This window comes from Rhinoraja longicauda, chromosome 7, assembly GCF_053455715.1.
Source record: "Rhinoraja longicauda isolate Sanriku21f chromosome 7, sRhiLon1.1, whole genome shotgun sequence".
Lineage (NCBI taxonomy): Eukaryota > Metazoa > Chordata > Chondrichthyes > Rajiformes > Arhynchobatidae > Rhinoraja > Rhinoraja longicauda.
The window spans coordinates 5,842,254-5,867,253 of NC_135959.1; the positions used below are offsets into that span (position 1 = coordinate 5,842,254).

At 49.5% G+C, this 25,000-nt stretch overlaps 1 protein-coding gene across 2 annotated transcripts in view; it reads left to right on the top strand.

Moving 5' to 3' along the window:
* The window catches only part of nlgn4xa (neuroligin 4 X-linked a), a 191,345-nt gene that overhangs the window by 138,273 nt on the left and 28,072 nt on the right, over nt 1-25,000 (top strand). For both annotated transcript variants that reach the window (XM_078402039.1, XM_078402041.1), the window contains one exon: nt 19,660-19,845. In XM_078402039.1, the coding sequence (XP_078258165.1) occupies nt 19,660-19,845 (186 nt within the window). The remainder of the gene's footprint in view (nt 1-19,659; nt 19,846-25,000) is intronic.

Consider the following 25,000-nt stretch of genomic DNA (forward strand, 5'->3'; position numbering starts at 1 on the left):
AGACTGGAGCGACTAGGCTTGTATACACTGGAATTTAGAAGGATGAGAGGAGATCTTATCGAAAAGTATAAGATTATTAAGGGGTTGGACACGTTAGAGGCAGGAAACATGTTCCCAATGTTGGGGGAGTCCAGAACCAGGGGCCACAGTTTAAGAATAAGGGGTAGGCCATTTAGAACGGAGACGAGGAAAAAAAATTCAGTCAGAGAGTTGTAAATCTGTGGAATTCTCTGCCTCAGAAGGCAGTGGAGGCCAATTCTCTGAATGCATTCAAGGGAGAGCTAGATAGAGCTCTTAAGGATAGTGGAGTCAGGGGGGTATGGGGAGAAGACAGGAACGGGGTACTGATTGAGAATGATCAGCCATGATCACATTGAATGGTGGTGCTGGCTCGAAGGGCCGAATGGCCTCCTCCTGCACCTATTGTCTATTGTCTATAATACGGATAAGGGCGGTCCCTTGCGGGACAATCCAATTTAGCCCAAAATACGGGATGTCCTGGACAGTTGGCAAACCTACTCGGTACACGTGACCATAATAAACTAAACTGAACAATTACGTCATTGTGGTTGGTCAATGGTAATATTAATGCCAAAGAACCTCAATGGTTGCATGTTCAAAGGCTCTTTATTATCACCTGTGCCAAGATACGGTGAAAAAGTTTTTTTGCATACGTAAAATTATTGACATATGTAAATACAATCCCAGATTAAGTACAGAATGTATAGATCATAAGATCATATGTGATAGGAGCAGTATTAGGCCATTCGGCCCATCGAGTCTACCTAGGGTTGCCAACTGTCCCGTATTGGCCAGGACATCCCGTATTTTGGGCTAAATTGGTTTATCCCGTATGGGACCGCACTTGTCCCGTATTAGACCCGGGGGGGGGGGGGGGCGGTGTAGGCCCCGACGGTGTAGGCCCAGGGGAGACGGTGTAGGCCCCGACACTGTAGGCCCCGACACTGTAGGCCCCGACACTGTAGGCCCCGACACGGTAGGCCCCGACACTGTAGGCCCCGACACTGGAGGCCCCGACACTGTAGGCCCCGACACAGTAGGCCCCGACACTGTAGGCCCCGACTCTGTAGGCCCCGACACTGTAGGCCCCGACACTGTAGGCCCCGACACTGTAGGCCCCGACGCCTTAGGCCCCGACATTGTAGGCCCCGACACTGTAGGCCCCGACACTGTAGGCATCGACACTGTAGTCCCCGACGCCTTAGGTCCCAACACTCTAGGTTTCTGACATTTTAACTCCGCACAGTCCAGGTCCGGAGGCCCGGGTGCCACCTAATGGAAGTTGTGTAGCAACCCGCCTCCAGGCCCGGGCGGCCGCCATTGGTAGAGCGGGAGCACGTGGATGTTGGCTGGGTGAGGTCACGCGGGGCGGTGACGTCACCTTGTCCCGTATTTGGAAGCGAGATAGTTGGCAACCCCCAAAGTCTACTCCACCATTCAATCACGGCTGATCTATCTCTCTCTCCCAACCCCATTCCCCTGCCTTCTCCCCATAAACCCTGACACCCGCACTAATCAAGAATATATCTGTGCCTTAAATATATCCAGTTACTTAGCGTCCACAGCGTTCTGTGGCAAAGAATTCCACAGATTCACCACCCTCTGACTGAAGAAATTCCTCCCCAACTCCTTTCTAAAAGAACGTCCTTTAATTCTGAGGCTATGACCTCTAGTCCTGGACTCTCCCATTAGTGGAAACATCCTCTCCACATCCACTCTATCCAAGCCTATCACTATTGGGGCCGAAGGGCCTGTTTTCTCGATGTATGTCTATGGTTTAAGAATAAGGGGTAGGCCATTTAGAACTGAGACGAGGAAAAATGTTTTCACCCAGAGAGAGTTGTGAATCTGTGGAATTCTCTGCCACAGAAGGCAGTTGAGGCCAATTCACTGGATGTTTTCAAAAGAGAGTTAGATTTAGCTCCTAAGGTTAAGGGAATCAAAGGATATGGGGATTGAGCCGGAACGGGGCACTGATTTTGGATGATCAGCCATGATCATATCGAATGGCGGGGTTGGCTCAAGAAGGCCGAACGGCCTAGTCCTGCACCTATTTTCTATGTTTCTAAGCTGTGATCAAATGCTTTTCACGTAGGCATTGAAAGGTGAGTTCGATAGAGATCTTAGGGCTAGCGGAATCAAGGTTATATGGGGAGGAGGCGGGAACAGATTCTGGATGATCGGCCATGGTCACATTGAATGGAGGTGCTGGCTCGAGGGGGGGCCGAATGGCCCACTCCTGCGCCTATTTTCTATGTCTATGTCTATACCGATAAACACTGCCAAGGCAGTGCTCCTGATATGTCAGTTCATTCATCCAGAAGCAATCATTCCATCTGCAGCAGTGCACTACTGAAGGATCACCAGTGGCATTGATAAATGATAGCCATACTTTGCTAAAACAAACATGTCAAATGCACCACACTGGCACAGAGACCCAGAGCTCTTTAGGAAAAGGCTCTCGGTTGTTGTCATGTCAACTGCTCGATTAGCATGTAACTTGTGCACAGTTCCACTGAAGCATTCTTAGACTTTAGAGATACAGCGCGGAAACAGGCCCTTTCGGCCCACCGGGTCCGCGCCGACCAGCGATCCCCGCACGTCAACACTGTCCTACACACACTGGGGATAATTTTTACATTTGCCAACCCGATTAACCTACAAACCTGTCCGTCTTTGGAGTGTGGGAGGAAACCGAAGATTTAGATTTTTTTAGATTTAGATTTAGAGATACAGCGCGGAAACAGGCCCTTCGGCCCACCGGGTCCGCGCCGCCCAGCGATCCCCGCACATGAACACTATCCCACACACACTGGGGACAATTTTTACATTTACCCAGTCAATTAACCTACATACCTGTACGTCTTTGGAGTGTGGGAGGAAACCGAAGATCTCGGGGAAATCCCACGCAGGTCACGGGGAGAACGTACAAACTCCGTACAGACAGCAGCCCCCTTAGTCGGGATCGAACCCGGGTCTCTGGCGCTGCATTCGCTGTAAGGCAGCAACTCTACCGCTGCGCCACCGTGACCGCCCAAATAGAGACAAAGAGTCGTACAGCATGGAAACAGGCCCTTCATAAGGTCATAGAGACATAGAGAGTCACACAGCGTGGAAACAGGCCCTTCGGCCCACCGAGTCCGTGCTTACCAGGGATCACCCCGAACACTAGCACTATCCTACACACCAGGGACAATTTATAAGGCATAACATCATAGTCATACACCATGGTAACAGGCCCTTCGGCCCAACTTGCCTACACCGGCCAACATGTCCCAGCTACACCAGTCCCACCTGCCTATGTTTGGCCCATATCCCTCCAAACCTGTCCTATCCATGTACCTGTCTAGCGTAAACATTGCGATTGTAGCTGCCTCAACTACCTCCTCTGACAGCTTGGTCCATCCCCCCCACCACCCTTTGTATGAAAGAAGGCATTGTTTTAGGAGCAGAATTAGGCCATTCGGCCCATCAAGGCCACTCCACCATTTAATCATGGCTGATCTATCTTTCCCTCTCATAGAAACATAGAAACATAGAAAATAGGTGCAGGAGTAGGCCATTCGGCCCTTCGAGCCTGCACCGCCATTCAATATGATCATGGCTGATCATCCAACTCAGTATCCCATTCCTGCCTTCTCTCCATACCCCCTGATCCCTTTAGCCACAAGGGCCACATCTAACTCCCTCTTAAATATAGCCAATGAACTGGCCTCAACTACCTTCTGTGGCGGAGAATTCCACAGATTTACCACTCTGTGTGAAAAAAAACTTTCTCATCTCGGTCCTAAAAGACTTCCCCCTTATCCTTAAACTGTGACCCCTTGTTCTGGACTTCCCCAACATCCGGAACAATCTTCCTGCATCTAGCCTGTCCAACCCCTTAAGAATTTTGTAAGTTTCTATAAGATCCCCCCTCAATCTTCTAAATTCCAGCGAGTACAAGCCGAGTCTATCCAGTCTTTCTTCATATGAAAGTCCTGCCATCCCTGGGATCAATCTGGTGAACCTTCTCTGTACTCCGTCTATGGCAAGAATCTCTTTCCTCAGATTAGGAGACCAAAACTGTACGCAATACTCCAGGTGTGGTCTCTCCATAACCCCTGACACCCGTACTAATCAATACTCTGGTCGGAGAACTGGGAAGGGGGAGGGGATGGAGAGAGAGAGGGAAAGCCAGGGTTACTTGGAGTTAGAGAAGTCAATGTTCATACCTCTGGGGTGTAAGCTGCCCAAGCGAAATATGAGGTGCTGTTCCTTCAATTTGCACTGGGCCTCACTCTGACAATGGTGGAGAAATTGTCAGATTATCATATGGATGATCTGACAAGGAGGAACAGCACCTCATATCGGGCCGGACAGTGTAAAAAATAGAAGTAGGGTATTTTATTCAAACGATGCAAAATTCAATGGCGCCTGGGTCCTGAGATCCTCTGTGCACTTGTTTCTAAATCAATGAATCGTGACATGCAGATAAAGGAAGCGATTCTGAAAAAATATGTTCTATTGGTCTTTATTACGAGAAATTTAGTGAAAGGCCTGGATAGACTGTATACGGAGAGGATGTTTACACTAGTGGGTATTTATTTCACAAAATGCTGGAGTAACTCAGCAGGTCAGGCAGCATCTCAGGAGAGAAGGAATGGGTGACGTTTCGGGTCGAGACCCTTCTTCAGACTGATGTCAGGGGGGCGGGACAAAGGAAGGATATAGGTGGAGACAGGAAGATAGAGGGAGATCTGGGAAGGAGGAGGGGAAGAGAGGGACAGAGGAACTATCTAAAGTTGGAGAAGTCAATGTTCATACCACTGGGCTGCAAGCTGCCCAAGCAAAATATGAGGTGCTGTTCCTCCAATTTACGGTGGGCCTCACTATGGCACTGGAGGAGGCCCATGACAGAAAGGTCAGACTGGGAGTGGGAGGGGGAGTTGAAGTGCTCAGCCACCGGGAGATCAGGTTGGTTGAGGCGGACTGAGCGAAGGTGTTGAGCGAAATGGCCGCCGATCCTGTGTTTGGTTTCGCCGATGTAAAGAAGTTGACATCTAGAGCAGCGGATGCAATAGATGAGGTTGGAGGAGGTGCAGGTGAACCTCTGTCTCAACTGGAAAGACTGTTTGGGTCCTTGGATGGAGTTGAGGGGGAGGTAAAGGGACAGGTGTTGCATCTCCAGCGGAAAGTGCCCAGGGATGGGGTGGTTTGGGTAGGAAGGGACGAGTGGACCAGGGAGTTATGGAGGGAACGGTCTCTGCGGAACGCAGAAAGGGGAGGGGATGGGAAGATGTAGCCAGTAGTAGGGTCCCGTTGGAGGTGACACTAGTGGGAGAAACTAGAACCGGAGCCACAGAATAAAAGGATGCACGTTTAGAAAGGAGGCGAGGGGGATTTTCTTTAGTCAGAGGGCGGTGAATCTGTGGAATTCATTGCCACAGACGGCTGTGGAGACCAAGTCAATGGGTATTTTTAAGGCGCAGATTGACAGATTCTTGATTGGTACGGGTGTCAGGGGTTATGGGGAGAAGGCAGGAGAATGGGGTTGAGAGGGAATGATAGATCAGCCATGAGTTAATGGTGGAGTTAAGGTTGCCAACTGTCCCGTATTAGCCGGGACAGCCCGTACTTTGGGCTAAATTGGTTTGTCCTGTACGGGACCGCCCTTGTCCCATATTAGGCCCGGGGGGCACTGTAGGCCCGGAAACTGTAGGCCCGGACACTTTAGGCCCAGGGGGTGCTGTAGGCCCGGACACTGTAGGCCCGGGCTAACAGTGTAGGCTAACAGAGTGTGTTCGGGGAGCGGGGCCGAGTGTGTTCGCCGAACGGAGGTTGCCTAGCAACCCGCCTCCCAGCCCGGGCGGCCGCCATTGGTGAAGCGGGAGCATGTGGCCGCTGGCTGGGTGAGGTCACGTGGGGTACGGGGCGGTGATGTCACCTTTTGTCCCTTATTTGGGAGTTAGAAAGTTGGCAATCCTAGGTGGAGTAAGCTTGATGGGCCAAATGGCCTAATTCTGCTTCTAGAGCTTATGAACTTATGATTTGAGTACATGAGTGGAGTAGTTTTTTCCCAATTGTCCAGAGCCCTGGTTTGACCCGTGTCTTGAAAATTGTGTGCTGGTCTTTGTGTGCTGGCAATTCATTGGAATACCTGGTGTTCAGCAAAGCTTCTTCGCCTCTGTTATCAGGCTTCTGAATGACCCTTCCATGAGCTAACGCACTGTCCAAATTTAACTCTGTCTGCACAGAGTTTGTACGTTCTCCCATTGACCTGCATAGGTTTTCTCCGAGATTTTCGGTTTCCTCCCACACTCCAAAGACGTACAGGTTTGTAGGTTAATTGGCTTGGTAAATGTAAAAAGAAAATTGTCCCCAGTGGGTGTAGGATAATGTTAATGTGCGGGGATCGCTGGTCGGCGCGGACCCGGTGGGCCGAAAGGACCTGTTTCCGCGCTGTATCTCTAAACTAAACTAACACTATCCTACACACACTAAGGACAATTTCTATTACAATGATACCAAACAATCAACCCACAAACAGGCTTGTATACACTGGAATTTAGAAGGATGAGAGGGGATCTTATCGAAACGTATAAGATTATTAAGGGGTTGAACACGTTAGAGGCAGGAAACATGTTCCCAATGTTGGGGGAGTCCAGAACAAGGGGCCACAGTTTAAGAATAAGGGGTAGGCCATTTAGAACGGAGATGAGGGAAAAAAAATTCAGTCGGAGAGTTGTGAATCTGTGGAATTCTCTGCCTCAGAAGGCAGTGGAGGCCAATTCTCTGAATGCATTCAAGAGAGAGCTAGATAGAGCTCTTAAGGATAACGGAGTCAGGGGGTATGGGGAGAAGGCAGGAACGAGGTACTGATTGAGAATGATCAGCCATGATCACATTGAATGGCAGTGCTGGCTCGAAGGGCCGAATGGCCTCCTCCTGCACCTATTGTCTATTGTCTATTGTCAAACCTGTACGTCTTTGGAGTGTGGGAGGAAACCGGAGCACCCGGAGCAAATCTATGTGGTCACGGTTAGAACGTACAAACTCCGTACAGACAGGCAGGCACCCGTAGTCAGGATCGAACCCAGGTCTCTGGTGCTGGAGGGCAGCAACTCTACCGCTGCACCACCACTTTCTCAGAAGTTCTTTCACTCCATGTCCTTCATCGTTGAGTTTTTAAAAAACCCAGTGATAAATTTCAATATTCTAATCCTCTAATGCAGGAAAACTTGAAGAAGTCTGTTAGAAATTGGAATTCATAATCACAAGTAGCTCTTGAAACTGATTTGTTCATTACATTCAAAAAGAGAGTTAGATTAGTACTTGAGAAGTGAAAGTATTAAGGTGGAGTAGCAATGAGCAGGGTTAGCGGATTAGTGTGTGCCTGCACTGGTGTGATGCTTGTGCCACAGTGCCACGATGAGCTAAAAGGTTCTCGTGCCGATCACAGTATTGGGAGTAGGGTTGCCAACTGTCCCGTATTGGCCAGGACATCCCGTATATTGGCCTAAATTGGTTTGTCCCGTATGGGACCGCCCTTGTCTTGTATTAGGCCCAGACTGCACTGTAGGCCCGGACACTGTAGGCCCGGACACTGTAGGCCCGGACACTGTAGGCCCGGACACTATAGGCCCGGACACTGTAGGCCCGGGAGCCGCTGCAGGCCCGGACACTGTAGGCCCGGACACTATAGGCCCGGACACTGTAGGCCTTGGTCGGGATCGAACCCCCGGGTCTCTGGCGCTGTAAGCGCTGTAAGGCACCAACTCCCTGCAGACAACACCCTCAGTTTATTATTGTCACATGTTCTGAGGTACAGCTTGGAGATACCGCCGCGCCACCACTTCTATGTATCTCTAAACTAAACTACAGGCCCAGCGCTCTCCAGTTGCTCTAGTCGCCAGCATCTTTGCCGTTAATGGAAACGTCAAACGCACTGACCGCGGTCAGTTGACGAGCAATGCAGCCTAAAATCGATTGCGGACCTAAAGGAAGAATAAACCTGACAGCTTCATTTTCATACAAATTGAAATGTAAATCCAGTTGCACGCTGCTGTTTACACGGCCGCCCTGTCTGGCTTAACTCCTCTGTATTTTATAGGCAATAGACAATAGACAATAGGTGCAGGAGGAGGCCATTCGTCCCTTCGAACCAGCAACGCCATTCAATGTGATCATGGCTGATCATTCTCAATCAGTACCCCGTTCCTGCCTTCACCCCATACCCCCTGACTCCGCTATCCTTAAGAGCTCTATCCAGCTCTCTCTTGAATTTTGACATCAGGACTGCTCAAAATGAGTTGGCCTGTTTTCAAAGTGGGACGTCATTAACGAGCTGCAACGTGTCAGGCAAATAACATTTATTTCCCCGCGCGTCAGGCTGGGTTTTTTCTTGTCCTGGTTGAAATGAAGGGAAATTTAGTTCGCCAGAGTTTAGTTTAGTTTAGTTTAGTTTAGAGATGCAGCGCGGAAACAGGACCATCGGCCCACCGAGTCTTAGAAACTTAGAAAATAGGTGCAGGAGGTGGCTATTCGGCCTTTCGAGCCAGCACCGCCATTCATTGTGATCATGGCTGATCGTCCACAATCAATAACCCGTTCCTGCCTTCTCCCCATATCCCTTGATTCCACTAGCCCCTATCTAACTCTATCTAACTCTCTCTTAAATCCATCCAGTGAATTGGCCTCCACTGCCCTCTGTGGCAGAGAATTCCACAAATTGCTGTTAGGCAGCAACTCTACTGCTGCGCCACCGAGCCGCCCCAAATCAATCTCTGCTTTAAAAATACTCAATGACTTGGCCTCCACAGCCGTCTGTGGCAATGAATTCCACAGATTCACTGCATTCTGGGCTGCCCTGTGGCGCAGCGGTAGAGTTGCTACCTCACAGCGCCAGAGACCCGGGTTCGATCCCGACTACGGGCGCTGCCTGTATGGAGTTTGTACGTTCTCCCCGTGACCTGCTTGGGCTTTCTCTGAGACCTTCGGTTTCCTCCCACACTCCAAAGACGTACAGGGTTTGTAGGTTAATTGGACTTGGCATAAGAGTAAATTGTCCCTTGTGTGTGTAGGTAAGATAGTGTTAGACAATAGACAATAGACAATAGACAATAGACAATAGACAATAGGTGCAGGAGGAGGCCATTCGACCCTTCGAGCCAGCATCGCCATTCAATGTGATCATGGCTGATCATTCTCAATCAGTACCCCATTCCTGCCTTCTCCCCATACCCCCTGACTCCACTATCCTTAAGAGCTCTATCTAGCTCTCTCTTGAATGCGTTCAGAGAATTGGCCTCCACTGCCTTTTGTGGCAGAGAATTCCACAGTGCGCGGGGATTGCTGGTCGGTGCGGACCCGGTGGGTCGAAGATCTTGTTTCTGCTCTGTGTCTCTAAACTAAGCTCAACTAAATCCCTAAACTACACAAAAATAATTCTTGGATGCCAAATCTCATAGCATGTCTTGCAATAAACTGAATGAAGTATCTGTCAAATGCAATTACCTTCAGTTCGATAGCGCTGAAGGGCTGGGATGATTTAGTCACAAAAACCCACAGTTCTTTCTTCGCTTGACCCGTCGTGTGACATTGAAACAAAGACTGGAGCAGCTGGTGGAGCCGCTGCCTCACAGCGCCAGCGACACGGGTTCGATCCTGACCTCGGTTGCTGCCTGTGTGGAGTTTGCATGTTCTCCTCGAGACCGCGTGGGTTTCCTCTGATTTCATTCCACATCCCAAGGTTGATTGGACGTTTTTTTTTAGGAATTCAAGGAGAAATTTCTTTCGAATCTGTTGAATTCTTTGCCACAGAAGGCTGTGGAGGCCAAATGAGTGGATATATTTAAGGCAGAGATAGATAGATTCTTGATTAGTGCGGGTGTCAGGGGTTATGGGGCGAAGGCAGGAGAATGGGGTCAGGAGGGAGAGATAGATCAGCCGTGATTGAATGGCGGAGTAGACTTGATGGGCCGAATGGCCTAATTCTACTCCTATTCCTTCTGACATGAAAATGCTGGAGTCACTCAGCGGGTCAGGCAGCAACTCTGGATAGAAGGAACGGGTGACGTTACGGGTCGAACTGAGACTCAGGGGAGAGGGAGACACAGAGATATGGAAGGGTGACGTGTGAAAAGGAGAGATCAAAGGGGACAAAGGTCAAGGAAAATGTAGAGTAGATCACTGTTAGCTGAGGGGGAAGTGACAACGAGGGATACGATGTAAAATTTAATCAGGAGGACAGTCAGACTGGTCGGAGAAATAGCAGGGGGGATGGAGAGAGAGGGAAAGCAAGGGTAACTTGTAGACAAGTTAATGTTCATACCGCTGGTTTGTAAGCTGCCCCAGTGGGCCTTATCTAGTTGCTCAATGCAGTGAATTAAATTGAGACACCTATCAGCATTGTTAAACAGAAACAGGAGGTAAAATTCAACATCGAGTCACAGAGATGGGAGCAGAATCCATCTCACGAGTTGATGATCAGAACAGGTTTAGTTGAGTTTAGTTTATTGTTATGTTTAGTTTAGTTTAGAGTGTCGTGGTTACCGGTGTTCAAAATGAAGCAGATGACACAGAGAATTCTTCAAGAAGTTAAAAGCCTTTATTTGCAAACAACGGCTGGAACAATCAGGATGTCAACCATCTGACTGCCCACTTAGTACACCGGGCAGCCTATTTTTATAGGATTCTTTCAGCCTTATCTTCTTTTCCTTATCTCGCCCTCATACCCCTCTTTACAGTTATTCATCTATTTGTAGTCACCCTGTTTACCCTACCACCATCAAACCCCACTCATTGATGGATGTCTGTATTTCCTAAAATGTTTCCTTCCACCCTTACCTTCTATCCTGGTTCACCCATCAATGTTTCTCCTCCTCCTGAGCAGCAGTTACAGACACGTGTCAAGGAATGTCTAGAGTGCCTTAATTCGTTACAGAGAGGCACCTAATGCCTAAGTAGTTACAAACCTTAAACAACAATGTCTAATGTATAAAATAATATCGTATTATCTCCCATAAGAGATGCAGCGCGGAAACAGGCCCTTCGGCCCACCGAGTCCGCGCCGACCAGCGATCCCCGCGCACCGACACTATCCTACACGCACACTGGGGACAGTTATGCATTCATACCGAGCCAATTAACCTGCAAACCTGTACTGTCTTTGGAGTGTGGGAGGAGACAGAAGATCTCGGAGAAAACCCACGCTGGTCACGGGGAGAACGTACAAACTCCGTACAGACAGCGCCCGTAGTCGGGATCGAACCCGGGGCTTCGGTGCTGCATTCGCTGTAAGGCAGCAAACTCCGTACAATAGACAATAGACAATAGGTGCAGGAGGAGGCCATTCGGCCCTTCGAGCCAGCACCACCATTCAATGTGATCATGGCTGATCATTCTCAATCAGTACCCCGTTCCTGCCTTCTCCCCCATACCCCCTGATTCCGCTATCCTTAAGAGTTCTATCCAGCTCTCTCTTGAATGCATTCAGAGAATTGACCTCCACTGCCTTCTGAGGCAGAGAATTCCACAGATTCACAACTCTCTGACTGAAAATGTTTTTCCTCATCTCCGTTCTGGCTCAAAGGGCTGAATGGCCTACTCCTGCATCGATTTTCTATGTTTCTATGAAAGGAGATGAGGAGGAATTTCTTTAGCCAGAGGGTGGACAATCTGTGGAATTCATTGCTGTCAATCTCCGTTTTACAAATACCCGATGACTTAGACAATAGACAAAAGAAAATAGGTGCAGGAGAAGGCCATCCGGCCCTTCGAGCCAGCACCGCCATTCAATGTGATCATGGATGATCATTCTCAATCAATACCCCGTTCCTGCCTTCTCCCCATACCCCCTGACTCCGCTATCCTTAAGAGCTCTATCTAGCTCTCTCTTGAATGTATTCAGAGAATTGGCCTCCACTGCCCTCTGAGGCAGAGAATTCCACAGATTCACAACTCTCTGACTAAAAAAGTTTTTCCTCATCTCTGTTCTAAATGGCCTACCCCTTATTCTTAAACTGTGGCCGCTGGTTCTGGACTCCCCCAACATTGGGAACATGTTTCCTGCCTCTAACGTGTCCAACCCCTTAATAATTTTATACGTTTCGATAAGATCCCCTCTCATCCTTCTAAATTCCAGTGTATACAAGCCTCGCTCCAGTCTTTCAATATATGACAGTCCCGCCATTCCGGGAATTAACCTAGTAAACCTACGCTGCAAGCCCTCAATAGCAAGAATATCCTTCCTCAAATTTGGAGACCAATACTGCACACAGTACTTCAGGTGCGGTCTCACTACGGCCCTGTACAACTGCAGAAGGACCTCTTTGCTCCTATACTCAACTCCTCTTGTCATGAAGGCCAACATTCCATTGGCTTTCTTCACTGCCTGCTGTACCTGCATGCTTCCTTTCAGTGACTGATGCACTAAGACACCAGATCACGTTGTACGTCCCCTTTTCCTAACTTGACACCATTCAGATAATAATCTGCCTTCCTATTCTTACCACCAAAGTGGATAACTTCACACTTATCCACATTAAACTGCATCTGCCATGCATCCGCCCACTCACACAACCTGTCCAAGTCACCCTGCAACCTTCACGGCTTGTGGAGACCAAGTCATTGGGTATTTTTAAAGCGGAGATTGACAGTTTTTGATTAGCGAGGGTGTCATGGGGTGATGGGGACAAGGCAGGGGGATGGGGTTGAGAGGGATAGACAGATCAGCCGAGATTGAATGGCGGAGTAGACCTGATGGGCCGAATGGCCTAATTCTGCTCCTGTGACTTATGACAGTGATTGCATGATCACATTTACAGACCAGCGTTTTGTTCTAAATATTTAAATGCTTTACGAGGAGCAGGGGGAATCTAGGACCCAGAGGGCATAGGTTCAAGGTGAAGGGGAAAAGATTTAATAGGAACCTGAGGGGTAACTTTTTCCACACAGAGGATGGTGGGTGTATGGAACAAGCTGCCGGAGGAGGTAGTTGAGGCTGGGAAGATCCCAACGTTTAAGAAACTGATGGATAAGACAGGTTTGGGGGGGGGGGGATATGGATCAAACGCAGGCAGGTGGGGCAAGTTGGGCCGGTGTGGGCAAGTTGGGCTGAAGGGCCTGTTTCCACGCTGTGTGACTCTACTGTTAACTTACTCGAATTTTGGGAATTCCCCACGCTGCTGTGCCTGGATTTGAACCCATGTCTCTGGATTATCTGGCCCAGGTTTATAAAGCTCACCTGTGGCCTTACCCCCTGAGTTACTGCCACCCCTGTTCTGAATGACCTGTTTCCGAACCGTAACCACTTAGCGACACGTTGTTAAATGGGGATTACCTCAATCTTTTCCAAAGCCACTTTCCAAATGGCACATTTTGAGGCTGGATTAATGGATTTATTATCAATTAGACCAGTTAGATGGCTCACAGCTGTCTGCGTGGCGTTGGACAACCCACGTTACAGCTGCAACCTAATTTGAGTGCTTGTTTTTCCATCACGAATCGTGAATTCCGTACTCTGAGGTGACACGCGTTTGGAAATAGTCACAGTCCTGCCACTTTATTGCATGAATAGATAAATCACAATGAGGACCTCAGACTAAAGCCAACGAGATCTGCCCCCGACTACTGGGTGGCTGCCGTCTCTACGGAGTTTGCACGTTCAAGTTGGCCACAGTTTAAGAATAAGGGGTAGGCCATTTAGAACTGAGATGAGGAAAAACCTTTTCAGTCAGAGAGTTGTGAATCTGTGGAATTCTCTGCCTCAGAGGCCAATTCTCTGAATACATTCAAGAGAGAGCTAGATAGAGCTCTTAAGGATAGCGGAGTCAGGGGGTATGGGGAGAAAGCAGGAACGGGGTACTGATTGAGAATGATCAGCCATGATCACATTGAATGGCGGTGCTGGCTCGAAGGGCCGAATGGCCTACTCCTGCACCTATTGCCTAATGTCTATTGTTCTCCCCGTGACCTGCGTGGGTTTTCTCCAGGTGCTCCGGGTTCCTCCCACACTCCTGGTCTCCTGTGTCTCCTGGTTCTCGATTCCCCAACTTTAGGTAAAATACTCTGTGCATTTACCCTGACTATTCCTCTATTGATCTTATACACCTCGGAAAGATCATTTCGCTAGGTTAGTTTAATGTCACCTGCGGTGCATTGAAAAGCATTTGTTGAGTGCTAACCAGTCTTGATCACCACCTGATCACCCCCTCATCCTAGAAACATAGAAACGGAGCAGCACGTTGGCGCAGCGGTAGAGTTGCTGCCTTACAGCGAATGCAGCGCCGGAGACTCAGGTTCGATCCCGACTACGGGTGCTGTACTGTACGGAGTCTGTACGTTCTCCCCGTGACCTGCGTGGGTTTTCTCCGGGTGCTCCGGGTTCCCTCCCACACTCCAAAGACGTACAGGTTTGTAGGCTAATTGGCTTCGGCGAAAATTGGTAAATCGTCCCTCGTGTGGGGCAAGCTGACGTCTCCGCCCGCTCCCCCACGTGACCTCACCCGGCCTATTGTCTGCTGAGGGTTACAGGTTGACAGACACGAAATGCTGGAGTAACTCAGTGGGACAGGCGGCATCTCTGGAGAGAAGGAATGGGTGACGTTTCGAGTCGAGACCCTTCTTCACGCCGGTTAGGGACAAGGGAAACGAGAGATATAGACGGTGATGTAGAGAGATAAAGAACAATAGACAATAGACAATAGGTGCAGGAGGAGGCCCTTCGGCCCTTCGAGCCAGCACCGCCATTCAATGTGATCGTGGCTGATCATTCTCAATCAGTACCATGTTCCTGCCTTCTCCCCATACCCCCTGACTCCGCTATCCTTATGAGCTCTATCTAGCTCTCTCTTAAATGCATTCAGAGAATTGGCCTCCACTGCCTTCTGAGGAATGAAAGATATGCAAAAATGTTAACGATGATAAAGGAAACTGGTGCGACTTGGGTGGGGGAGGAATAGAGAGAGAGGGAATGCCGGGGCTACCTGAAGTGAGAGGTTAATCCCCAGGATGGCGGGACTGTCATATGTTGATGAATGGGGCATCTGGCCTTGTACACACTGGAATTTAGAAGGATGAGAGGGGATCTTATCGAAACATATAAGATTATTAAGGGATTGGACACGCTAGAGGCAGGAAACATGTTCCCGGTGTTGGGGGAGTCCAGAACCAGGGGCCACAGTTTAAGAATAAGGGGTAAGGCCATTTAGAACGGAGACGAGGAGAAGCTTTTTCACCCAGAGAGTTGTGAATCTGTGGAACTCTCTGCCTCGGAAGGCTGTGGAGGCCGATTCTCTGGATGCTTTCAAGAGAGAGTTAGACAGAGCTCTTAAAGATAGCGGAGTCAAGGGGTACGGGGAGAAGGCAGGAACGGGGTACTGATTGTGGATGATCAGCCATGATCACAGTGAATGGTGGTGCTGGCTCGAAGGGCCGAATGGCCTCCTCCTGCACCTATTGTCTATTGTGTCACCCGAGGGAAAACAAAGAAGGACTCGGTGTGGGGGTGGGGGGTGTGGACCACCGAGAACGGCAGGGAACCACAAATGAATGTGTTAAAAATGGTTTGGGTAAAATGGAATACTCTGTAACTTTGTCGGCGCCCTTTATGTAGCGACTATTTGCATACCTAGGGTACAGAAAGAATATCACTGTGACTTGTCATTCATTCATTCATTCATTCATTCATTCATTCATTCGTTCATTCATTCATTCATTCATTCATTCATTCATTCATTCATTCATTCATTCATTCATTCATTCATTCATTCATTCATTCATTCATTCGTTCATTCAGAATGCCCTGCGCTTCCTCCAGTATTAAGCTACATGGGTATTATTGCAAGTTCAGAATTAAAGGGCGCTCATTTGGAAAGGAGGTGAGGAGGAACTTCTTTAGTCTGAGGGTTCGTTAATCTGTGGAACTCATTGCCACAGAGGCCAAGTCAGTGGATGTTTTTAAGGCAGAGATGGACAAATTCTTGATTGGAACGGGTGTCGAGGGTTGGGGGGGAGAAGGCAGGAAAGTGGGATTAGGAGGGAGAGATTGATCAGCCACGATTGAATGGCGGAGCGGACCCGATGGGCCGAATGGCCTACTTCTACTCCTGTAACCTGTGAACTTGGGAACTTGTAAGTCACGCACAGTATGCATTATAGTACACCTGGGGAATTGAAATTCAATAACTCATACCGACTCTCATTTATCCACCCACTCCCCAAGTGGCTTTTGACTTACATTGGTTCTGGGAAGCCTCAGTTTTAAAACCCCTTCGCTGTTTATTCCCCATCACTTGTGCCTGGGGTTGCCAACTGTCCCGTATTAGCCGGGACATCCCGTATTGTGGGCTTATATTGCTTTGTCCCGTAGGGTCCCGTATTAGGCCCGCCCTGGTCCCGTATTAGGCCCAGCGAGGCGGTGTAGGCCCGGACGCTGTAGGCCCGTACGCTGTAGGCCCGGACGCTGTAGGTCCGGACGGTGCTGTAGGCCCGGACGGTGCTGTAGGTCCGGACACTGTAGGCCCGGACGGTGCTGTAGGTCCGGACACTGTAGGCCCGGACGGTGCTGTAGGTCCGGACACTGTAGGCCCGGACGGTGCTGTAGGTCCGGACACTGTAGGCCCGGTCGGTGCTGTAGGCCCGGACGGTGCTGTAGGTCCGGACACTGTAGGCCCGGACGGTGCTGTATGCCCGGACGGTGCTGTAGATCCGGACACTGTAGGTCCGGACGGTGCTGTAGGCCCGGACGGTGCTGTAGGTCCGGACACTGTAGGCCCGGACGGTGCTGTATGCCCGGACGGTGCTGTAGGTCCGGACACTGTAGGCCCGGACACTGTATGCCCGGACGGTGCTGTAGGTCCGGACACTGTAGGCCCGGACACTGTAGGCCTGGACGGTGCTGTAGGTCCGGACACTGTAGGCCCGGACGGTGCTGTAGGCCCGGGGGGCGCTGTAGGCCCGGACGGTGCTGTAGGCCCGGACAATGTAGGTACGGACACTGTAGGCCCGGAGGCCTGGGTGCCGGCTAACGGAGGTTGCGGGCGGCCGCCATTGGTGGAGCGGGAGCACGTGGCCGCTGGCTGGGTGAGGTCATGTGGGGCGCGGGGCGGTGATGCCACCTCGTCCATTATTTGGGAGTGAGACAGTTGGCAACTCTACTTGTGCCTCCGTTATGAACATTAGGCCCATATCGTACTTCAATGTTACATCTTGCACTAAATGTTATACTCTTTATCCTTTATCTGTGCAATGTGAACGGCTTGATTGTATTCATTTATAGTCTTTTAGTTTAGTTTAGAGATACAGCTTGGAAACAAGCCCTTCGGCCCACCACCGACCAGCGATCCCCGCACACTAACACTATCCTACACATGCTAGGGACAGTATAAGAATTTTATCAAGCCAGTTAACCTACAAACCTGCACGTCTTTGGAGTGTGGGAGGAAACCAGGGATCCCGGAGAAAACCCACGCAGGTTACGGGGAGAACGTACAAACTCCGTACAGACAGCACCCATAGTCGGGATCGAACCCGGGTCTCCGACGCTGTAGGGAACAACTCTACCACTGCGCCACCGTGCTGCCCCAAATAGTAGGTAAATAGCAAAAGTACTGAGGGGGAGAGAGAGAGAGAGAGAGGGAGAGAGAAGGAGAGAGAGATGGAGAGAGGGAGAGACGGAGAGAGAGAAGGAGAGAGAGATGAAGAGAGGGAGAAGAGGGAGAGAGGAAGAGAGTGAGGGAGAGAGAGAGAGAGAGAGAGAGAGAGGAAGAGAGTGAGGGAGAGAGAGAGAGAGAGAGAGAGAGAGAGAGAGAGAGAGAGAGAGAGAGAGAGAGAGAGAGAGAGAGAGAGAGAGAGAGAGGCAGACAGACAGACAGACAGAGAGAGAGAGAGAGAGAGAGAGAGAGGTCTTGGTCTAGAAGCTCCTTAAAGTATCCAATAACGATATAATTCAACAGCATGATCGAGTCTGAAGAAGGGTCCCAACATGAAATATCGTCTATCAATGTTTTCGAGAGATGCTGCCTGGCTGCTGAGTCACTCCAGTATTTTGTGTCTTGTTTTTTGCAAACCAGCACCAGCCATTCCTTGTAACCAGCATGATTAGAGTGTTTACGTCCAGAGTGTTTACGTCCTTTTGAAGCCCCAGTCCCAAGGGCAGTGTACACATCATCAGAAGTCAGAAGGTCATAAGGAAAAAGAGTAGAAGTAGGCCATTCGGCCCATCAAGTCTACTCCGCCATTCAATCATGGCTGATCTATCTCTCCTCCTAACCCCCATTCTCCTGCCTTCTCCCCGTAACCTCTGTACAAATCAACAATCTATCTATCTCTGCCTTAAAAATATCCACTGATTTGGCCTCCACAGCCTTCTGTGGCAAAGAATTCCACAGATTCACCTCCCTCTGATTAAGAAATTTCTCCTCGTCTCCTTGCTAAAAGAACATAGAAACTCAGAAACAAGGTGCAGGAGGAGGCCATTCGGCTCTTCGAGCCAGCACCGCCATTCAATATGATCATGGCTGATCATCCAAAATCAGTGCCCCGTTCCTGCTTTCTCCCCATATCCCTTGATTCCGTTAGCCCTAAGATATATATAATTTATAACTCTTTCTTGAAAACATCCAGTGAATTGGCCTCCACTGCCTTCTGTGGCAGAGAATTCCACAGATTCACAACTCTCTGGGTGAAAAGGTTTTCCCTCATCTCAGTCCTAAAAGGCCGACCCTTTATTCTTAAACTGTGTGACCCCTGGTTCTGGACTCCCCCCAACATCGGGAACATTTTTCCTGCATCTATCCTGTCCAATCCCTTGAGAATTTTATATGTTTCTATAAGATCCCCTCTCATCCGTCTAAATACCAGTGAATACAAGCCCATTCCGATGAATATGTAATTCATTCCAAAACGTGTGTGACCTGATTACTTACAAATAGGCGTCACGTTAATCCCTCTATAGGGCGGCACGGTGGCGCAGCGGTAGAGTTGCTACCTTACAGCGAATGCAGCACCGAAGCCCCGGGTTCGATCCCGACTACGGGCGCTGTCTGTATGGAGTTTGTACGTTCTCCCCGTGACCTGCGTGGGTTTTCTCCGAGATCTTCGGTTTCCCCCCACACTCCAAAGACGTGCAGGTTTATAGACAATAGACAATAGGTGCAGGAGGAGGCCATTCGGCCCTTCGAGCCAGCACCGCCATTCAATGTGATCGTGGCTGACCATTCTCAATCAGGTTTGTAGGTTAATTGTATAAGAAGATAACTGCAGATGCTGGTACAAATCAAAGGTATTTATTCACAAAATGCTGGAGTAACTCAGCAGGTCAGGCAGCATCTCGGGAGAGAAGGAATGGGTGACGTTTCGGGTCGAGACCCTTCTTCAGACGAAGAAGTCTGAAGAAGGGTCTCGACCCGAAACGTCACCCATTCCTTCTCTCCCGAGATGCTGCCTTGTAGATTAATTGGCTTGGTAAATGTAAAAACTTTCCCTAGCGGGCGTAGGATAGCGTTAGCGCGCGGGGATCGCTGGTCGGCGCGGACCCGGTGGGCCCGAAGGGGCCTGTGTTCGCCGCTGTGTCTCTAAACTAACTAAACTAAAACTCCACCGTTCACTGCAAGGCGAATGGAACGAACCTGATTGTTTCTTGTTTAATCTCCGCAGGCTTTCTGAGCACTGGGGACCAGGCCGCCAAAGGGAACTATGGTTTGCTCGACCAAATCCAAGCACTGAGGTGGATTAGTGAGAATATCGGAGCCTTCGGTGGGGACTCGATGCGCATCACTGTGTTTGGCTCAGGTGCTGGGGCCTCCTGTGTAAGCCTCCTCACCCTCTCTCACTACTCAGAAGGTAAGCACTGCTGTGTCGTCGGCATGGCTCGACAGGAGACATCGAAACGTAGAAACGGGCAGCATCTCTGGAGGGAAGGAATGGGGTAAGAAAGACTGGATAGACTCGGCTTGTACTCGCTGGAATTTAGAAGATTGAGGGGGAATCTTATAGAAACTTACAAAATTTTTAAGGGGTTGAACAGGCTAGATGCAGGAAGATTGTTCCCGATGTTGGGGAAGTCCAGAACAAGGGGTCACAGTTTAAGGATAAGGGGGAAGTCTTTTAGGACCGAGATGAGAAAGGTTTTTTTCACACAGAGAGTGGTGAATCTGTGGAATTCTCTGCCACAGAAGGTAGTTGAGGCCAGTTCATTGGCTATATTTAAGAGGGAGTTAGATGTGGCCCTTGTGGCTAATGGGATCAGGGGGTATGGAGAGAAGGCAGGTACGGGATACTGAGTTGGATGATCAGCCATGATCATATTGAATGGCGGTGCAGGCTCGAAGGGCCGAATGGCCTACTCCTGCACCTATTTTCTATGTTTCTATGTAACGTTTCAGGTCGAGACCCTACCTTGCATCCACCAGCGGCTCGTCCTATATACCCACCGCCCTTTGTGTTAAAAAAAAAGTTGTCCCTCAGTTTTGCATTCTATCTTTCCTCCCCTCACCTTAAACCTGTGTCTCCTGGTGTCTCCTGTGTCTCCTGGTCTCATGTGTCTCCTGGTGTCTCCTGGTCTCTGGTGTCTCCTGGTTCTCCTGTGTCTCCTGTGTCTCCTGTGTCTCCTGTGTCTCCTGTGTCTCATGTGTCTCCTGTGTCTCATGTGTCTCCTGGTGTCTCCTGGTCTCTGGTGTCTCCTGGTTCTCCTGTGTCTCCTGTGTCTCCTGTGTCTCCTGGTCTCATGTGTCTCCTGGTCTCCTGTGTCTCCTGGTCTCCTGTGTCTCCTGTGTCTCCTGGTCTCCTGTGTCTCCTGTGTCTCCTGGTCTCCTGTGTCTCCTGGTCTCCTGTGTCTCCTGGTCTCCTGTGTCTCCTGGTCTCCTGTGTCTCCTGGTCTCCTGTGTCTCCTGGGTCTCCTGGTCTCTGGTGTCTCCTGGTTCTCCTGTGTCTCCTGGTCTCCTGTGTCTCCTGTGTCTCCTGTGTCTCCTGTGTCTCCAGGTCTCCTGTGTCTCCTGGTCTCCTGGTCTCCTGTGTCTCCTGGTCTCCTGTGTCTCCTGGTCTCCTGTGTCTCCTGGGTCTCCTGGTCTCTGGTGTCTCCTGGTTCTCCTGTGTCTCCTGGTCTCCTGTGTCTCCTGGTCTCCTGTGTCTCCTGGTCTCCTGTGTCTCCTGGTCTCCTGTGTCTCCTGTGTCTCCTGGTCTCTGGTGTCTCCTGGTTCTCCTGTGTCTCCTGGTCTCCTGGTCTCCTGTGTCTCCTGTGTCTCCCGATGTCTCCTGTGTCTCCTGTGTCTCCTGTGTCTCCTGTGTCTCCTGTGTCTCCTGTGTCTCCTGTGTCTCCTGGTCTCCTGTGTCTCCTGTGTCTCCTGGTGTCTCCTGGTTCTCCTGTGTCTCCTGGTCTCTGGTGTCTCCTGGTTCTCCTGTGTCTCCTGGTCTCCTGGTCTCCTGTGTCTCCTGTGTCTCCCGATGTCTCCTGTGTCTCCTGTGTCTCCTGTGTCTCCTGTGTCTCCTGTGTCTCCTGTGTCTCCTGGTCTCCTGTGTCTCCTGTGTCTCCTGGTGTCTCCTGGTGTCTCCTGTGTCTCCTGGTCTCCTGGTGTCTCCTGGTCTCCTGTGTCTCCTGTGTCTCCTGGTGTCTCCTGGTTCTCCTGGTCTCCTGGTTCTCCTGTGTCTCCTGGTCTCCTGGTCTCCTGGTCTCCTGTGTCTCCTGGTGTCTCCTGGTGTCTCCTGGTCTCCTGGTCTCCTGTGTCTCCTGTTCTCCTGGTTCTCCTGGTCTCCTGGTGTCTCCTGTTCTCCTGGTTCTCCTGGTCTCCTGTGTCTCCTGGTCTCCTGTGTCTCCTGGTTCTCCTGGTCTCCTGTGTCTCCTGGTCTCCTGGTCTCCTGTGTCTCCTGGTTCTCCTGTGTCTCCTGGTGTCTCCTGGTTCTCCTGTGTCTCCTGTGTCTCCTGGTCTCCTGTGTCTCCTGGTTCAGTCTTTACTATAGAAAACATTAAAAATATTCCAATGCTGGATAAACAGGGGACTATAGGAATGGAGGAGTTAAGCACTATTAAGATCACTAAGGAGATGATATTAGGTAAATTAATGGGACTTAAGGTGGATAAATCCCCTGGGCCTGATGGATTACATCCTAGGGTCTTGAGAGAAATAGCGGTGGGAATCGTGGATGCATTGGTGATAATTTTCCAAAGCTCCCTGGAGTCAGGAAGGGTCCCGGCGGATTGGAAAATGGCTAATGCAACACCTATATTTAAAAAGGGAAGTAGACAGAAGTCTAACATCTGTGGTGGGTAAAATGTTAGAGACCATTATTAAAGAAATACTGACGGGGTATTTGGATAAACATAACTTAATTGGACAGAGTCAGCATGGTTTTACAAAGGGGAAGTCATGTTTGACTAATTTGCTTGAATTCTTTGAGGAAGTAACATCTCGGGTGGATAAAGGGGAACCGGTGGATGTGGTATACTTGGACTTCCAAAAGGCTTTTGATAAGGTGCCACATAAAAGACTATTACTTAAGATAAAAAAATCATGGGATTAGGGGTAATATATTAGCTTGGGTAGAAGATTGGCTTTCAAACAGGAAGCAGAGAGTTGGGATAAATGGATCATACTCGGGATGGCAATCGGTGACTAGTGGGGTTCCGCAGGGGTCGGTGCTGTTTACAATTTATATAAATGACTTAGAGGAGGGGACCAAGTGTAATATATCCAAGTTCGCAGATGACACAAAAATGGGAGGTAAAGCAGGGAGTGAGGAGGAAAGAAAAAGCCTGCAAAAGGATATAGATAAACTAGGAGAGTGGGCAGCGACTTGGCAGATGAAATTTAATACTGATAAATGTGAAGTTATGCATTTTGGAGAAAAAAAATCATAAAGCAAGTTATTTTCTAAATGGGGAGGAGCTGCGTGGTAATACAATGCAAAGGGACCTGGGGGCACTCGTACAGGAATCACAATAAGTTAGTATGCAGGTGCAGCAAGTGATTAGGAAGGCCAATGGAGTCTTAGCCTTTAATGCCAGGGGGATAGAGTATAAAAGCAGGGAGGTTTTGCTGCAGCTGTATACAGTATTGGTAAGACCGCATTTGGAATACTGTGTGCAGTTTTGGTGTTCATATTTAAGAAAGGATGTACTTGCTCTGGAGTCAGTGCAGAGAAGGTTTACACGGTTAATTCCAGGGATGAGGGGGTTGACATATGAGGAAAGGTTAAGTAGGCTGGGACTTTTCTCATTGGAGTTCAGAAGAGTGAGAGGCGATCTTATTGAAACGTATAAGATCGTGAGGGGCCTTGATCGGGTGGATGCGCTAAAGATGTCTCCGATGATCGGGGAGACCAGAACTAGGGGGCATAGTCTTAGAATAAGAGGGGGTTCTTTTAAAACTGAGATGAGGAGAAACTTCTTCACTCAGAGGGTGGTTAGTCTGTGGAATTCGCTGCCTCAGGGAGCTGTGGAAGCAGGAACGTTAAATAAATTAAAAACGGAAATAGATTGTTTTTTAATAGACAAGGGAATTAGGGGTTACGGGGAGCGGGCAGGGAAGTGGACATGAGCTATTGTTAGTATAGTAAGACCTGAGTAATCTCCTGGACAAGTTTCAATCGCCTAGCTTGGGGTCGGAGAGGAATTTCCCGGATTTTTTCCCCAAATTGGCCTGGGTTTTTATCCGTTTTTTCGCCTCTCCCAGGAGATCACACGGTTCTTTTGGGTGGGAAGAAGGGCGATAGTGGGAAGGGGGTTGGGGTAGGATCAGCCATGATCGTATTGAATGGCGGAGCGGGCTCGAGGGGCCGGTTGGCCTACTCCTGCTCCTATTTTCTTGTGTTCTTGTGTTCTTGTGTTCTCCTGGTCTCCTGATTCTCCTGGTCTCCTGGTCTCCTGTGTCTCCTGGTGTCTCCTGGTTCTCGATTCCCCGACTTTGGGTAAAATACACTGTCCATTTACCCTGACTATTCCTCTCAAGATCGTATACACCTCGGGAAGATCATTTTGTTAGGTTAGTTTAATGTCACGTGCATTGAAAAGCATTTGTTGAGTGCTAAACAGTCTTGATCCCCACCTGATCACCCCTCATCCTAGAAACATAGAAACTTAGACAATAGGTGCAGGAGTAGGCCATTCGGCCCTTCGAGCCTGCACCGCCATTCAATGTGATCATAATAATAATAATAATAATAATCCATTTATTTTATATAGCGCCTTATCGCATGCTCAAAGCGCTTTACAAAAACAATTAACATAGAAACAAACAGACAAACTATCCTGACGGAAAAGCGGCGAATACACAACGCCAGCGTCCTCTCACGTCAGGGTCCGGCAGTAGACATTAAAAAGCACAAGACACATAGATATAATTTTTTACACAAAACAGCCATCACAGTGATTGCTCTAGGCATACCCTCACTGTGATGGAAGGCAAAGTCTTATCTCCTCCTCATTCTTCTCCCGTGGTGCCACGAGGTGATCGAGGCTCCCAACTTTTTGAAGCCATTTCTCCCCATATCCCTCGATTCCGTTAGCCCTAAGAGCTAAATCTAACTCTCTCTTGAAAACATCCAGTGAATTGGCCTCCACTGCCTTCTGTGGCAGAGAATTCCACAGATTCACAACTCTCTGGGTGAAAACTCTCCGGGTCGATAACAAAATGGTCGGTGTTTCCAGAGTTTGGCTAGATTGGGCTTGAAAGCATGAATGATTCCTCAGGTTCGGCACGGTGGCGCAGCGGTAGTGTTGCAGCCTCACAGCGCCAGAGACCCGGGTTCGATCCCGACTATGGTTGCCTGGATGTACGGAATTTGTACGTTCTCCCCGAGACCTGCGTGGGTTTTCTCCGGGATCTCGGGTTTCCTCTCACACTCCAAAGAAGTACAGGTTTGTAGGCTGATTGGCTTGGTATAATTGTAAATCATCCCTGGTGTGTGTAGAGTAGTGTCAGTGGGCGGGGATCGCTGGTCGGTGCGGACTCGGTGGGCCGAATGGCCTGTTTCCGCGCTGTATCTCTAAACCAAAAGACTAAAC